Here is a 16,221-nt window from a genome sequence, read left to right as displayed (position 1 = left end):
TATATGCATTCTAGCTACTCATATTTACCATATTGGAAATTAAAACCGAAAAAATTTAAAATATTTACTAATTTGTTAACAACCTATTGCATGTCAACATAAGTAAAATTTTTGTATCATTTCAAAACAAAACATTAAAATTTTTTTTCAGGCTGGGTGCAGTGGCTCACACCTGTAATCCCAGCACTTTGGAAGGCTGAGGCAGGAGGCTCACTTGGGGCCAGGAGTTTGAGAACAGCCTTGGCAAAATAGCGAGACCTTGTCTCTACAAAAAATTAGATTTTTTTTTTTCAAAACAAAAAAGTAACAAGAAGAATGGCAGTGATTAACATTTAAAAAAATCTCTTTAATGTCTGGCTTAATAGAAGATAGCTATTATTCTCATATGTGATTTTGTATTCCCTTTGTGGCAATGTTATTTCAGTTGAAGTATATGAAGAAAATCCAGCTTCACACAGCTACGCAGAGAGAAATATTTTAAGTCTTTTTGGATAATTAAGAATATTATTTGATATAATCAAAACTCAACAAGTGGACGGTTTCTTAAACGCCAGTTGAAATGTGAAATCTGAAATCATAACAACGAGCTTTATGTACTCTGACATTTTAAAATCCATTGGTCTATCTTGCTCTTTGAATGAATCATTTGCCCAGGTGTGATTTTATAACATCAAGCACTGGTCACTTGGAAAATATCAGTTCAGTGAGTTATGTAGTTAGCCTGAATGTTGACATATTTCATTATCTACATTTGTTAATATCACCACCAATCTCATCGGAAAAGTTTTTTAAGTATCAGGAAGCTTTAAGTATCAAGAGCTTTAAGTCAAGCTCACAGTGACTCACAAGCTCATTCAAGTTTTCCCAAAATGCCGGGCAGTGGCTCACACCTGTAATCCCAGCACTTTGGGAGGCCGAGGTGGGTGGATCACCGGAGGTCAGGCGTTTGAGACCAGTCTGACCAACACGGTGAAATCCCGTCTCTACTAAAAATACAAAAAATTAGTGGGGCGTGGTGGTGCATGCCTGTAATCCCAGCTACTTGGGAGGCTGAGGCAGGGGAATTGCTTGAACCCGGGGGCGGAGGCTGCAGTGAGCAGAGATTGTGCCATTGTGCTCCAGCCTGGGCAACAAGAGTGAAACTCTGTATTAAAAAAAATAAAAAAATAAAAAATAAAAAAATTTAAAAAAAGTTTCCCCCAAATCTCATTTCAATTCAAAGTTTAAATTTTATCATTGGCAACAAATATTGCCAGTTGTTTTCCTTGCAGCAATAGGCTCACTTTGCCCATTTTTGAGAAAATGTCTGCCAAATGCCCAAGTCTGAATAACCATAATTTGTCAACCTTTCAAGTAAAAATGGTGTCCAAGAAAAAAACCAAACTGCTAGTTCAGCTCACAACTCAGATAACTGTGCAAGTGATTTTCCTAGAAGCAGCCATGGTACTTCGGTATGCAGCGGAAGTGCTTTATATGTACTTTTCACGTCAACACACAGAATATTTAAAGATCGGATAAAGTTTAAACTTGAAAAAAATTTTAATGCTCCAAAAAGGACATTCTTAAGTGCAATTGTTTTTTTTCTTTTTCTTTTCTTTTCTTCTTTTTTTTGTTTTTTAATAGTATGTGACTCCTAATCTAGTTTGGAGTCCCTGCCTTGATTTGTACTAAAGCACCAGCTTTCTATCATCACCGCAAATGTCAACACAGTGAAAAAAGGCAAATCACATCTTAGGAACGGGATGAAAATAGTTTTGACTTCACAGAGATCCTGAAAGGGTGTCACGGACCCTCAGGGATATGGGGATCACCCTCTGTGAACTGTCACAGTAGTGCAAAGCTGGAGTGTATTTTTCTTGTCCATGTTTTTAAAATTTTTATAAGAAAAGTATGTGCCCATAAGCAAGATATAACCATATTTCAGGTGTTTTAAAAGTTCTACATACCTAGTAATATTCTATACTTATTGTTCTATAACTTGCTTTTTTTACTCGTCTTTAAATTTTTTCATAGACAAAAATTAGGCTGGGTGTGGTGGCTCATGCCTCTAACCCCAGCGCTTTGGGAAAGTGAGGTGGGAGGATCGCTTGAGCCCAAGAGTTCCAGACCAGACTGGACAATACACTGAGACTTCGTTTCCACAAAAAATAAAAAATTAGCCAGGTGTGGAGGCATGTGCCTGTAGTCCCAGCTACTGGGGAGGCTGAGGTGGGAGGATCACTTGAGCCTGGGAGGTTGAGGCTACAAACAGCCATGATAGTGCCACTGCACTACAGCCTGGGTGACAGTTATACCCTGTCTCATAAAAAATGTATATATTTATCATATACAACATGTTTTGAAATGTGTGCATTGTGGCATGGCTAAATTGAACTAATTAACATATGTACTGCCCTACATACTTATTTTTGTGATGAGAACACTTAAAATCTACTCTTTGCAATTTTCAAGAATGCAATATATTGTTATTAACTACAGTCAACTATAGTCACCATTCAACTTTAAATATTTGAGGGTTATCCAATTTAATACATGTAAATCTGGGTTATTCTTTTTTAATGGCTATATAGTATTCCATTGTGTGGCTAGAATTTTTATTTGTCCATTTCCAAATTGATGAACAGTCAGATTGTTTCTAATTTTCCTCTTTTATAAACAATGCTTCAACAAATGTCCTTGTACATGTCTCCTTGGGCAGTGGGTAAGAACACATCATTAGTGTCTACATTTAGATATGGGCCTCCTGGGTCATAGAACATGCATTGCTTCAGTTTCACCATCTCAAATTGCTTTCCAAGGTGACTGTACCAATTAATAGTCTGTAGTTTACATCTTGCAGCATAGACCACTACCTAATCACCAATCTGATTTCCTCTTCTTCCTAGGCACTTAGTTATACTATGTTTCCCATCATCCCTTGCAGTTCCACATGGCCCTGTGCTTGAGTTTTAGCCAAAGGAATGTGAATGAAAGTAAAGTACACAACTTCCATGCCTTGCCCATAAAGCCCTCCCACAAATAATGTTTTGTACTTTCCTGGTACACCAGCAGGATGTCTACATCCAGGGTAACCTTGGAAGTTGCACATTGAAGACGGTAAGGCCACTGGTAGCCCAGGTATCTGGGTGAAGCCCCTAATGACCTAGACCCACAATGGGCTGTTATATGTGTACAAAATAAACTTCTGTGTTTAGCCAATGAAATTTGGGTTTTGTTTGTCACAGCAGTTAGCCTACCTTAACTAATACATCTTCTCGTGAGTGATACATGACACTTACCTCTGTTTCATAACCTTACCAACACTTAGAATTATGCTTTAATATTGTTGCCATCTGTAAGTCTGAATTTGTTTTAATTTGCTTTACTTTTTCAGATTGCTAGTGAAGTTGAGCCATCGTTTAGCCCGTTTATTAGCTTTCTCCTCTGCACACTGCTTGTTTACATTGTAGAATACAATATTACTATAGAAATATATAAAACTACTATAAATGATGAAGGGAATCAACTTAAAGGGATACAGTGAAGTAAGTCAACTGGATTTAAAATATTTTTTGGTTATTCTGGTACTATGTTGCAAATCCCTTCTCTTTGTAATGAAAAGAGAATTATTTACAAACCCAGAAGCTAAACAATGATGGTACCTGCTATCTCATCAAACAAGCACTCAACTAAGATGGAAACTTGAATCCAATCAATTATATAAATGGCTGACTCTCTAAGGACTCTCTTAGGATTAAACTTTTGTATTAGTTATATATTGCTAAATAACAAGTAATTCAAAAACTTGGTAACTTAAAACCAATAAACCTCTATTATCTCTCACAGTTTCTGTGGGTCAGCAATTCAGAAGCAGCTTTAACTGGGTGGGTCTGGCTCAAAGCCTCTCATAAAGTTTCAGTCAAGATGTTGGCCAGGGCTGCAGTCATCTGAGAGCTTGACTAGGGCAGAAGATCTGCTTCCAAGACGTGATTCAAAAATCTTTCCCATTCTGTAGTTCATCTCTTAGCCTTGTTTAGATAAACTTCTTGTCATAAGAGGTTTTGCTTTTGCATATAGTTGAATTATCAATTTATTTTATGATTTATGATTATTTTTATTTTCTTAGTTTAAGAAATCATTTCCTGTCTCAAGATCATAAAAGTGTTCTATTTTAAGTTTTATAGCTTTGCTTTTCATATTTAGGTCTTTATTCTCTCTAGAATTTATTCTTGTGTATGGTCTAAGAGAAAGAATTTCTTTTTTTCCATATAGACAACCAATTGTCCTAACATTTTTTATTGAATAATCTATCCTTTCTGTTCCTGAGGTCGTCTTCTTTTCCACTGGTCTATTTGTCTGCTTCTGTGCCAATATCACACAATTTTAATGACCTTAGATTTATGTTTTGAAATCTGGTAAGGCATTCCTTCCCCTCTTCTATTTAAAATGTGTCTTGGCTATTCTTGGCCCCTTACTACAGCATAGGATCAATTTCCCTGAAAAAGTCTCTTTGGGTTTGGATTGGCAGTCCACTGAATTTCTACATTAATTTGGGGAGAATATATCTTTACAACACTGAATCTTCCCATTCAAGAACATGCTGTGTCTCTCCTCATATTTGTCTTCTTTTATGTCCCTCAATAGAGCTTTAAAACTTTCTCCAGGCATGTCTAGCCCTTGCATTAGATTTATTCAACAGTTTTCGTTGCTACTGTGAATGCTTTTCTAAGAAATGATAACATTTACGAATTGTTTGCGGCTGCCGTAAAGGGGTACCTTCATTACTGCATATGGATCTTATATGTGGCAAACTTGCTTGAAAAATGGAAAACTCTAGTTCCACTCGCTTTGGGTTTTCTGTAGCACTTTTTTCTGCAAATAATAATCTCCATGATTCTTATTTCCTTTTCATGTCTGTTACATGGGGGCACAATTACAATGCTGAAGAGAGGGGGTGATGGTGGGGATCCTTAAAGTTCTTGACTTTAAATCTTTCCCCAATACATTACTTACGAGGTTTGTAGATTTATTTTCACATTACCCTTTATCAAGATAATAAAATTCGAGTGTATGCCTCATTGTCTAAGAGGTGCTTTTTCTGAGACGGGGTCTCACTCTGTCACCCAAGCTGGAGGGTAGTAGCATGATCTTGGCTCACTGCAACCTTCACCTCCCGGGTTCAAGCGATTCTCCTGCCTCAGTCTCCCAAGTAGCTGGGATTACAGGTGCCCGACACCACACCCTAATTTTTGTATTTTTAGTAGAGACAGGGTTTCACCATGTTGGCCAGGCTGGTCTCAAACTCCTGATCTCAGGTGATCCATCCGCCTCGGCCTCCCAAAATGCTGGGATTACAGGTGTGAGCCACCGCGCCTGGCCTTAAGAGGTGCTTTTAAAATCATTAATGGATACTGAATTTTGTCAAATGCTTTTCTACATCTATTGAGATGATCACACTGTTTTTCTTCTTTAATTTATTAATGTGGTAAAAATACATTAATAGATTTTATAGTAAATTTCCTTGTATTTGGTGGATGAATCACACCTGATCATGATGTTTTTTATACACACTGCTTGATTCATTTTCTTAGTATTTCACTTCATGTATTAAATATCAATATTCATAAGTGAATTTCCTCTGTAAGTTTTATGTTTTAGCATGCCTTGTTTGACTATGGTATCATGGGGTATTGGCCATCTGAAAGGAGTTGAGAGCTGTCTCTCTTTATCTTTTATCTGAAACAGTTTAAGATAGGGATTATCTGTTAATCCCTTGCCCCTCTGTCAACAACAATGGAGTCACTGTACCCACTGGGCAAAATGCCAGCTCTGGCTAAATCTGCCTCTGCCAACTCTGAGGGTGCACTCATGCAGCTGACTGTGGCTGGAGAAAAATACACAGCCACGCTGACTGAACTCCCTTTAAATTAATGACCCTTAATGCTGTCCAACGATTGTCTAGAAATCCCTTGTTCATTCATTCCCTTTTTCTCCTAAAGGACTGCTTCGTACCTTCTCTCTCAAACCTCCAATAACTCCTCCCCATCCTCATTCTCAGCTAGTGACCGTGCTTCACTTTTTGCTGAGAAGGCAGAAGCAATCAAAAGGGAACATGGTGCCAATGCGCCCTGTTTCCCTCTTGTTTTGATGGATGAGCTATCTGTGCTCCTCTCTAAGGTCACCTGCAATATATGTGCTACAATCTACCTGTTCTCATGCATGCCAGGACTTTGCTTCTTGCATTATCAGTTTTCCCCTGTCTACTAGATCATTCCCACCAGATACATAATTTCTCACATTAAAAAAACCCTCCCAACCCCATATCTCCACCCAACCACTGCTCTTATTTACAGTAGAACTCTTCAGAAGAACTGTTTAAATTCAGAATCTTCAGTTTCTGTCCTTTCCTTCTCTCTTGAGTCCAATTTGCCCAATTTTTGTGTCTTACACTCCATATAGACTGTTGGACATGGTCACCAATAACTTCCACATCCCCAAATCTAATGGTCAACTCTTAGTCTTGATGCTACTTGACCTTGTCTCATTATTAGCCTTTTACTCATCTGATTACTTCCTCCTCCTTGAATCACCTTCCCGACTTCTATCTTAGTCAGTTTGGGTGGTTTTAACAAAATACCATAGACTGGGTGGCCTAAACAACAGAAATATATTTCTTGCAATTACTGGAGGCTAGGAAATCTGAGACCAGGGTGCCAGCAGGGTCAAGTTCTAGTGAGGGCCCTCCTCCTGGCTTGCAGATGGCCACCTTCTTGCTGTGAGCTCACATGGTAGTGGTGAGGAGAATCATCTCTTTTGTGTCTCTTCTTAGAATGGCATTATTCCCATTCATCAGGACCCTACCCTTATGACCTAATCATCTCCCAAAGGCCCCACCTCCTAATGCCATCACCTTGAGATTAGGGCTTCAACATAGGACTTTGGGGGGACACTGACCCTTGGTTGCTTTTCCTGCTACTTCCGTGATGGCTTCTTCTCGTCCCCCTTGGCAACACCTCCCCCTCATAATCTGGATCTCTTCATTTTCGGGGGTCTCCTCTTTGAACCTCATCTCTTTTCTGTCTGTACTTATTCCCGTGATCTCGTCTCGTCTCAGGGTCTTTTAACCTCCACACATATACCAATGACTCCCACATTTCTGTCTCCAGCCCAGACCTCTCCCCTAACTTCTAGACTCACATATTCAGCTGCCTACTTATCATTTCTACTTGGATACTGATACGATTTGGCTCTGTGTCCTCACCCAAATCTCATCTTGAATTGTATTCCCACAATTCCCACATGTTGTGGGAGGGACCTGGTGGGAGGTAACTGAATCATGGGGGCAGGTCTTTCCCACGCTGTACTCATATAGTAAGTCTCATGAGATCTGATGGTATAAAAAGCGGAGTTTTTCTGCACAAGCACTCCTCTCTTTGCCTGCTGCCATCCACATAAGATGTGACTTGCTCCTCCTTGTCTTCCGCCATGATTGTGAGGCTTCCCCAGCCACGTGGAACTGTAAGTCCAATTAAATCTCTTTTTTTTTTGTAAACTGCCCAGTCTCAGGCATGTCTTTATCAGTAGCATGAAAACGGACTAATACAGATGCCTAACAGACATCTCAAACTTAATAAAACTCTATCTTCCACCCCAAACTTGCTTCCCCACAATTTTCTCCATTGCAGTAAATGGTAATTCCATACTACCAGTTGTTTAAGCCTAAAATCTTGAAGTCATTCTTGACTTTTCTTTTTTCACAAATGCAATACTCACTCCACCATGAAATCCTGTTGTCTCTACCTTCGAAATTTACCCCAAATCTCACCATTCCACACTGTCTCCACTTGAACAACCCTTGTCTGAGTCATCATGCTTCAACTGCAGAAACTTCCTAACGGGTCATTCATTCTGCTTTGCCCCGTGGTCCCCTACAGTAAATATTCCATGCAGCCAATGGAGTGATTCTTTTCAAATATGATTCGGATTATATCATTCCCCTGCTCAAAACCCTCTCAGGGCTTCCCTTCTCACTCAGAATAAAAGTCAAATTATTTATTTATTTATTTATTTTTGAGATAAAGTCTCACTCTGTCGCCCAGGCTGGAGTGCGGTGGCACGATCTCAGCTCACTGCAACCTCCGCCTCCCGGGCTCAGGTGATTCTCGTGCCTCAGCCTCCCGAACAGCTAGGATTACAGTTGCCTGCCACCACACCCGGTCAATTTTTTAATTTTTAGTAGAGACAGAGTTTCACCATGTTGGCCAGGCTGGTCTCAAACTCCTGACCTCAGGTGATCCACCTGCCTCGGCCTCCCAAAGTGCTAGGATTACATGCGTGAGCCACTGCGCTTGGGTCAAATTCTTTAATTTCCAAGATACATAAAGAAATCAATCTCTAAATGTTCCTTGGTCCTTCTCTGTAAAAGTATCTTGGACTAGGACTTTTTGGACTCATTCCATTTCTTTAAGGGTTACCGGTCTAATCAGGATTTAATTTTTTCTTAACACTGGTAACCTTTATCTAGAAAACAGCCCACTCTTAATATAGTAGTCCTTCCTTGTCTGGTTTTGCTTTCTATCATTTCAGTTACTAGTGGTCAACTGTGGTCTGAAAATACTACCCACAATAAAATACTTTGAGAGAGAGAGAGAGAGGCCACATTCACATAATTTTTATTACAGTATATTGTTATAATTGTTCAATTTTATTATATTTCTTAATCTCTTACTTATAAACTTTCTCATATGTATCTATGTACAGGGAAAAAACATAGTATATATAGGGTTGCTACTATCTATGGTTTCAGGCACCCATGGGGTCTGGAATGTATCGCCTGTGAATAAGCGGGACTCCTGTATTGTTCATTTGTCCCTCCTCCCTCCCCCCATCCCTCTCACCAACCCTGCCAGAAGTCTGCCTATTTACCAGTCTTTTCAAAAAATCAGCTTTTCACTTTGTCCATCTTTGCTGTCTGTTTTATAGCACATTAATTGCTGCTTGTACCCTTATTATTTCCTTTCTTCTATTTTCTTGAATACACTCTGTTCTTTTCACAACTGTGAGTTTATTAATTTTTAAATCTTCCTTCTTTTCCAATATATACATGTAAGGATATAAATTTCAAACTCCACCTTAGCTGTAATCCCATACATTTTTATTTGGAATGTTTTTGCTGTCATTCAGTTCTAACTCTTTCGTAACTTCTGTTATAATTTCTTTTTTAATCCATGACATATTCAGAAGCAGGCTAGATAAGTTTCCAAACATACATGGGAGGCATTAGCAATTGTTTGTTACTGCTCTCTAATTTTCTTGCATTTTGGCCAAAAAAAATGTGGCATGCATAAAGTTGATCTTTCAGTATTTTTTTGAGATTTCCCTTATATTCTAATCTGTCATCACTTTTTGAAAAATATATCTTGTGAAGCTGAAACAAATAAGTATTTTCTATTGGTTCAGTGTGGAATTCTATGTAAGTGTACTTAATCAAATTTGTTTCTTACAGTGCTCCAATTTTCTATGGCCTAATTATTTCTCTGCTTGATCTAACAGTATCTGAGAGAGGGGGTTTAAAAACTCTCACTATGATTATGGATTTGTCAACTTCTCCTACAGTTAGGTCAAATTTTGCTTTACATACTTTGAAGCTATGTTGTTAGTATTCTGCAGATTTAAAATTGCTGTATTTTTCTTGGTGAATTAGCCCTCTGTCATCTAGCAATACCATTCTGTATCCCTAATATAATTTTAAAAAATTTTCAAAGTCTACTTGGTCTGATATTCATAGATCAACGTATTTTTGGTTAGTTTTGCTCAGTATATCTTGTCCCACTATATTACTTTCAACCTCTCAGTATCCTATGTTTTAGGTTTTGTCTCTTACAAATGACATACACCTTTTAAAGTTTTAAAAAATAATTTCTATTATCTGGGCCAGGTACAGAGGTTCACGCCTGTAATCCCAGCACTTTGGGAGGCCAAGACGGGCAGATCACCTGAGGTATGGAATTTGAGACCAGCCTGGTCAACATGGCGAAACCCGTCTCTACTAAAAATACAAAAATTAGCCGGGCATGATGGTGCCTGTAATACCAGCTACTCGGGAGGCTGAGGCAGGAGAAATTGCTTGAACTTGGGAGGCAGAGGTTGCAGTGAGCCAAGATCATGCCACTGCACTCCAGCCTGGGTGACAGCAAGACTCTGTCTCAAAATAATAATAATTTGTACTATCTGGCGGATTTCAGCATTCATACTTGTGACAGGTGGAGATACTCACCACTATGCTAATGAGGAAGACTCTTGCTGTGATTACTAATACTGTGTAGTTGGATTTATTTGCATCTTATTTTGTACTTTATATTTACCACACTTTTTTCTTTACTTCCTACCCTCCCCAGTAGCCTTTTCCTCCCTTCAGCCAGATGATCAGATTTTCTTTATTCTGCTATCGTTTTTAAAATTATATATTACAGAGGCCGGGCGTGGTGGCTTACACCTATAATCCCAGCACTTTAGGAGGCCGAGGCGGGCAGATCATGAGGTCAGGAGATTGAGATCATCCTGGCTAACATGGTGAAAGCCCGTGTCTACTAAAAATACAAAAAAATAGCCAGGCGTGGCGGCATGCACCTATAGTCCCAGCTACTCAGGAGGCTGAGGCAGGAGAATCACTTGAACCTGAGAGGCAGAGGTTGTAGTGAGCCGAGATCACACCGCTGCACTCCAGCCTGGGTGACAGAGTGAGACTCCATCTCAAAAAAAAATTAAAATGAAACTAAAGTTATATATGCCACATATATTAACGGTAATGCTTAAACACAAACTCTTATCTTAAAAGCTATGATAATACCTTCATCATCCTTCTTAATGGGATAAGGCCCTTAGAATGCTTTCACTACTGGCTGGGAGCTCACGCCTGTAATCCCAGCACTCCGGGAGGCCGAGGCAGGTGGATCACTTGACGTCAGGAGTTCAAGACCAGCCTGGCATGGTGAAACCCCATCTCTACTTAAAATACAAAAATTAACCAGGTATGGTAGCGCACACCTGTAATCCCAGCTACTCCGGAGGTTGAGGCAGGAGAATCGCTGGAACCCAGGAGGTGGGGGCTGCAGTGAGCTGAGATCATGTCACTGCACTCCAGCCTGGGCAACAGAGTAAGACTGTCTCAAAAAAAACCAAAAAAACAAAAAAACACTTTCACTCCAGTCTCTTCCTATTCTTCTGTCATATTATTATTTTCTAGTACTTAATTATATCTTTTTTAACTCCCAAATTCCTCTTCATTATTGTTACTATTTGTTCCATACTCCATGTTTTATTTATTCCATTTTTCTCATTTTAAATTCCATGGCCATTAAATAACAGTATTTACTGTCCCAGTCTCTTAGTTGTTTGCTTTATTATACTAAATAATCTGTCGTTACAGTGAACACTGCCTTGACCATTGTTTTTCCTTCTGATCCATATTCTCTTATCACCACTTCATACTTAATACTTTTATGAAGGAGCCTTCAAACAGCTGTTAGTGAAAAAAATGTACAAAGTTCATATTTCTTACCTGAGCCAAAACAATCTAAAAATTTCTTTTTTTAAAGGCAACAAATGTTTAATGATACTTCCTAGAGTATATATTTACAAAAGCAAACCTGCAAAAGGACATTTTGTAACCACAACTCTTTCATTCTTTGCATTAAAGATCCAAATAATATTTAGCAGCAAGTATATTTGGCAAATGACTAATAGGAAAAGTTCTTCTCTTTCACAGATACAGGAAAAGGAATTCATTAAGATGTTAGCTTAACTAATAATTTAATTTAATAATTCCTATTTAATATTTAATAATTTAATTAATTTAATAATTTCAGCCTTTACTGAAATTATGTGAGCCAACTATTGCCTCTAACGGAAGAATGATTGTAGGGAAAAGAGAGATCAGACTGTTACTGTGTCTATGTAGAAAAGGAAGACATAAGAAACTCCATTTTGATTCGTACCCTGAACAATTGTTTTGCCTTGAGATGCTGTTAATCCATAACTTCAGCCCCAGCCTTGTGCTCACAAAAACATGTGTTGTATGGAATCAAGGTTTAAGGGATCTAGGGCTGTGCAGGATGTGCCTTGTTAACAAAATGTTTACAGGCCAGTATGCTTGGTAAAAGTCATTGCCACTCTCCAGTCTCAATAAACCAGGGGCACAATGCACTGTGGAAAGTCGCAGTGACCTCTGCCCTGGAAAGCTGGCTATTGTCCAAGATTTCTCCTCACTGAGACAGCCTGACATATGGCCTCGTGGGACGGGCAAGACCTGACCATCCCCCAGCCCGACACCCGTGAAGGGTCTGTGCTGAGGAGGATTAGTAAAAGAGGAAGGTCTCTTGCAGTTGAGATAGAGGAAGGCCACTGTCTCCTGTCTGCCCCTGGGAACTGAATGCCTCGGTATAAAACCCGATTGTACGTTCGTTCTATTCTGAGATAGGAGAAAAACCGCCCTGTGGCGGGAGGCGAGATAATGCTGGCGGCAATGCTGCTCTGTTACTCTTTACTCCACTGAGATGTTTGGGCGGAGAAAAGCATAAATCTAGCCTACGTGCACACCCAGGCATAGTACCTTCACCTGAACTTATTTGTGACACAGATTCCTTTGCTCACATGTTTTCCTGCTGACCTTCTCCCCACTATCACCCTGTTCTCCTGCCGCATTCCCCTTGCTGAGATACTGAAACTAGTAATTAATAAATACTGAGGGAACTCAGAGACCAGTGCAGGTGCAGGTCCTCCGTATGCTGAGTGCCGGCCTCCTGGGCCCACTATTCTTTCTCTATACTTTGCCTCTGTGTCTTATTTCTTTTCTCAGTCTCTCATTCCACCTGACGAGAAATACCCACAGGTGTGGCGGGGCAGGCCACACCTTCAAATGATGATTAGCTGATTAGCTTGACATATTTAACACAAAATGATTTCTAACAAATGAAACCAATGTAAATTGATCTCAATTTAAAAAGCAAATCAGAAACAGAGTTCAGAGTTGTTACCAGCTGACACTAAAAAAAGGCCTCCTAAACATCTGCACATATCTACAGAAGGTGGGGAGATACAGCATAAACTTTAGAAACCATTCGTGCAGCTCATTCATTTTCTTTAAATTGTGGTAAAATATGCATAACATAAAAGTGCTCATTCATTTTTCCAGAGTAGTTAGGGGACCTGCCTAAGATTACTCAGAGAAGGTGGTGAGGCCTTGAATGGGTTAGGGCTCTACAACTGCGCACACTAGTTGTGGGGGTGAATGGGTGCAATTCTGCACTTGTGGATGCATGACATTTACCCGCCAGAACTGTGCTGGGAGTATCCTGGTTAGTCAGAAGAGCTTGACGATACAGGAAGGGAAAAAGAGGGCAAACATGAGGGTTACTCACCAACTACCCCCAAAATAAATACAACTAAAGGCTCACACAACTTTTTTTTAATCATTAAAATGTTGGGGAGGAAAGTCCAATCTCACAGATTTGCTTTCATGAGAAGACAATTCTTTCGCTTCTGAGGGAAGGCAAGCCTGGACAGATAGCTGGGTTACTAGGATGGCTCAGGTCCTGCAGTAAGTCTTTTACCAACAAGGACTTAAGGGTACCCTTCATGCCTTTGGCCACTGCTTGATGCAAAGGAAGGAAACTGATGAGATCTCTGTACTTAGGCTCTCTTGGCATCAATGGGGAGATATATTTATGCTCAAGGAATGAGGAGCTGTAGCAGGACCTTCAGGAAAGGGCGCACCATGAGCCAGAGTACTCCTGCAAGGACCATGAGGCCTGGGCACAAACATGTGGTCTCTATCAAAGTCATGACACCACCAAGAGCACCCATTATTTACTGTTGCCCAGTAGGTGCCAGACAAAGTAGTAGGCACTAATTTTTTCCTTAGAAACACTCAGTAGAAGCAAGTGTTATTATCCTCACTTTACAGATGAGGGCATGGACTCAGAAGGGATCAAGAAAGATCACACATGTCATTCAAGGCAGAGCAGAGGATTCAAACCCAGGTCTGACAAAAGAACTAAGCTTCATCAGCAATCCTTAAAGCCCCCTCCATCACAGTCATGAAGGGAAAGGTTTTTCAACTTGGATTTTAAAACACTTTATAGATGTAATTAGAATATACTCCAAGGAGGAAGGGGAAAAATGACCTTCATTTGCCTGCCTACTACTTCTCCCACTCTCAACTTGAACATCATCTCTTCCAGGACTCCTCTCCTGCTCCCACAAACTGGGTGAGGGGTCCTTCCTCAAAGTTCCCAAAATAAAGACCATCATCCTTCATGTGCAATCTCAAGCTCTGAAAATTTAAAGTGTTTTCGTAAGTTTGCAGCAAGCTCTTTTGGTGGCAAAAGATGAGCCCAACTAATGCGAAACTCTTTTCAGCATTTACTGAAATTATGTGAATATTCATATTCTGATGTGGAAGTAATAACCTGTTTGATGAAGGGGTGCTGCCCAGATCTGGCTGCAGTTATTATGGCATATATAGTACGTTGTACGCATATTACCTTTCTAAAAGCCAAACATTTCTGATGGGCAAACTACAACTGGTCCAAAGGGTTTCAGATAATGGACTCTGAGGCCAGGTTCAGTGGCTCATGCCTGTAATCCCAGCACTTTTGGGAGGCCGTGGTGAGAGGATGACTTGAGGTCAGGAGGTCAAGACCAGCCTGGCCAACGCAGTGAAACCCCGTCACTACTAAAAATGCAAAAATTAGCTGGGCGTGGTGGCGCACGCCTGTAGTCCCGGCTACTCGGGAGGCTGAGGCAGGAGAGTTGCTTGAACCCGAGAGGCAGAGGTTGCAGTGAGCCGAGATCGCACCACTGCACTCCAGCCTGGGCGACAGAGTGAGACCCTGTCTCAAAAACAAACAAACAACAACAAAGAAAACAGATAAAGGACTTTGGACCTATACCCTATGCATAAATGTTACTGCACTACGATCATTTATTCTTTGTAACCCCAGCACTTTGTAGAGTGCCTTGCGTATAACAGATACACCACAAATATTTCTTGAGGAAACAAGGCTAAGAAATTAGCTAAGAAGGGAAAACGGTCAGTGCCTTGGAAATGACCATGGCTCCCAACTTGCAGGTCAGGCCTCTAACCCCCGAATGCCACTGCCTTCGTTGACTTTGAAGGCCGTATAAATAGTTGCTGTTGATTGAGGGCAAGAAACATAGCTGCTGTCTTCACTTGGAATAAAAATAGTTCAGTGGTCTTACACTGATGGACCCACATATAATTTTGGCCCAGGAATACAAAGCATAGCAGGCATATTCATACCTTGGACCACATGGGCAGTGTCATAGGATCCTGTGAGTTTGGGAGCCTTTGGGTCTGACCTGCTACATGCAGTGACCTTTCTGGCCTCACAATTTTCTCATCTGTAAAAAAGCAACCAAAGTAGCCCCAAAGGGCCTTCCAGGTGGGTCTCTACCAAGGCAGCTCATGGGAGGGACAGTAGCTGTCTCCCCACACTGCAGAGCCCTGCGTAAACTTCAGGAGCTTCTTCACTCCTGTCTACTGTTCTCATTCAGTGTAGTCTGTCCAACCGCACCCCCCCGCTCCCCCACACACTTATTTTCTCGTCCAAAAAAAGCACAGTCAATGCAAAAACAGGCAGTTTGGACCCCGGGCACGGAGGAGGCTCATTCTCATCCTGAACAATGGCCAAAGAATTCTGTGAAAAGTAGCCGTAGCAACAGTTAGGTCCCCTGAATCTTAAGGAGAACGGCGTGGTAATGGGGTGGTAATCACTAGCTAGCAAGGACTAGATTCAAGTAGCAAACTCTTAATTGCAAGGTCTCAGGTCACAAGAGGGCCAGAGGCCTGGGGAGGAGAATGAGTGACACGAGAGGGCAGTTCCACGCGTTCCCTGTGGGGCGGTCCCTCCTTACCTGGTAACACAGGATGGTTTGCTGCACCAGCCGCGCGTACCCGTCCAAGCGGACCCCGGAATTGCTCCTGCTCCGCATCTCCCAGACGCTCCCGGGCCGTAGTGCCCGATCTGCCGCGTGGGCGCGGGACGTCGGGGCTGAGGCCTCCAAGCGGGTCTGGTTCCCGGACACTCACAGCCTTAGACAGTTCTCGGGATGGGACCGGGCCGGAGGAGGTCGAGACTTTTCTAAACGCTAGCCCCTAAGTCCGGTCGGAAAGCAAGCCAACCAGAGCTTCGCGCGGTGGGGAGGCGCGGGGGCGGGGAC

The 16,221-nt window shown here is 41.1% G+C and overlaps 1 protein-coding gene across 1 annotated transcript in view; it reads right to left on the bottom strand.

Annotated features, from left to right (window-relative positions):
* The window catches only part of PHKA2 (phosphorylase kinase, alpha 2 (liver)), a 90,807-nt gene extending 74,586 nt beyond the window's left edge, over positions 1–16,221 (bottom strand). The window contains exon 1 of the mRNA XM_011995810.1: positions 15,916–16,221. Coding sequence (XP_011851200.1) covers positions 15,916–15,993 — 78 coding nt within the window. The 5' untranslated portion in view covers positions 15,994–16,221. The remainder of the gene's footprint in view (positions 1–15,915) is intronic.

The sequence above is a fragment of the Mandrillus leucophaeus genome, unplaced genomic scaffold (genome assembly GCF_000951045.1).
Source record: "Mandrillus leucophaeus isolate KB7577 unplaced genomic scaffold, Mleu.le_1.0 Scaffold499, whole genome shotgun sequence".
NCBI classification, from domain to species: Eukaryota; Metazoa; Chordata; class Mammalia; order Primates; family Cercopithecidae; genus Mandrillus; species Mandrillus leucophaeus.
The sequence above is the reverse complement of the archived record's forward strand: the minus strand, read 5'-3'. Positions and strand labels throughout refer to the sequence as shown.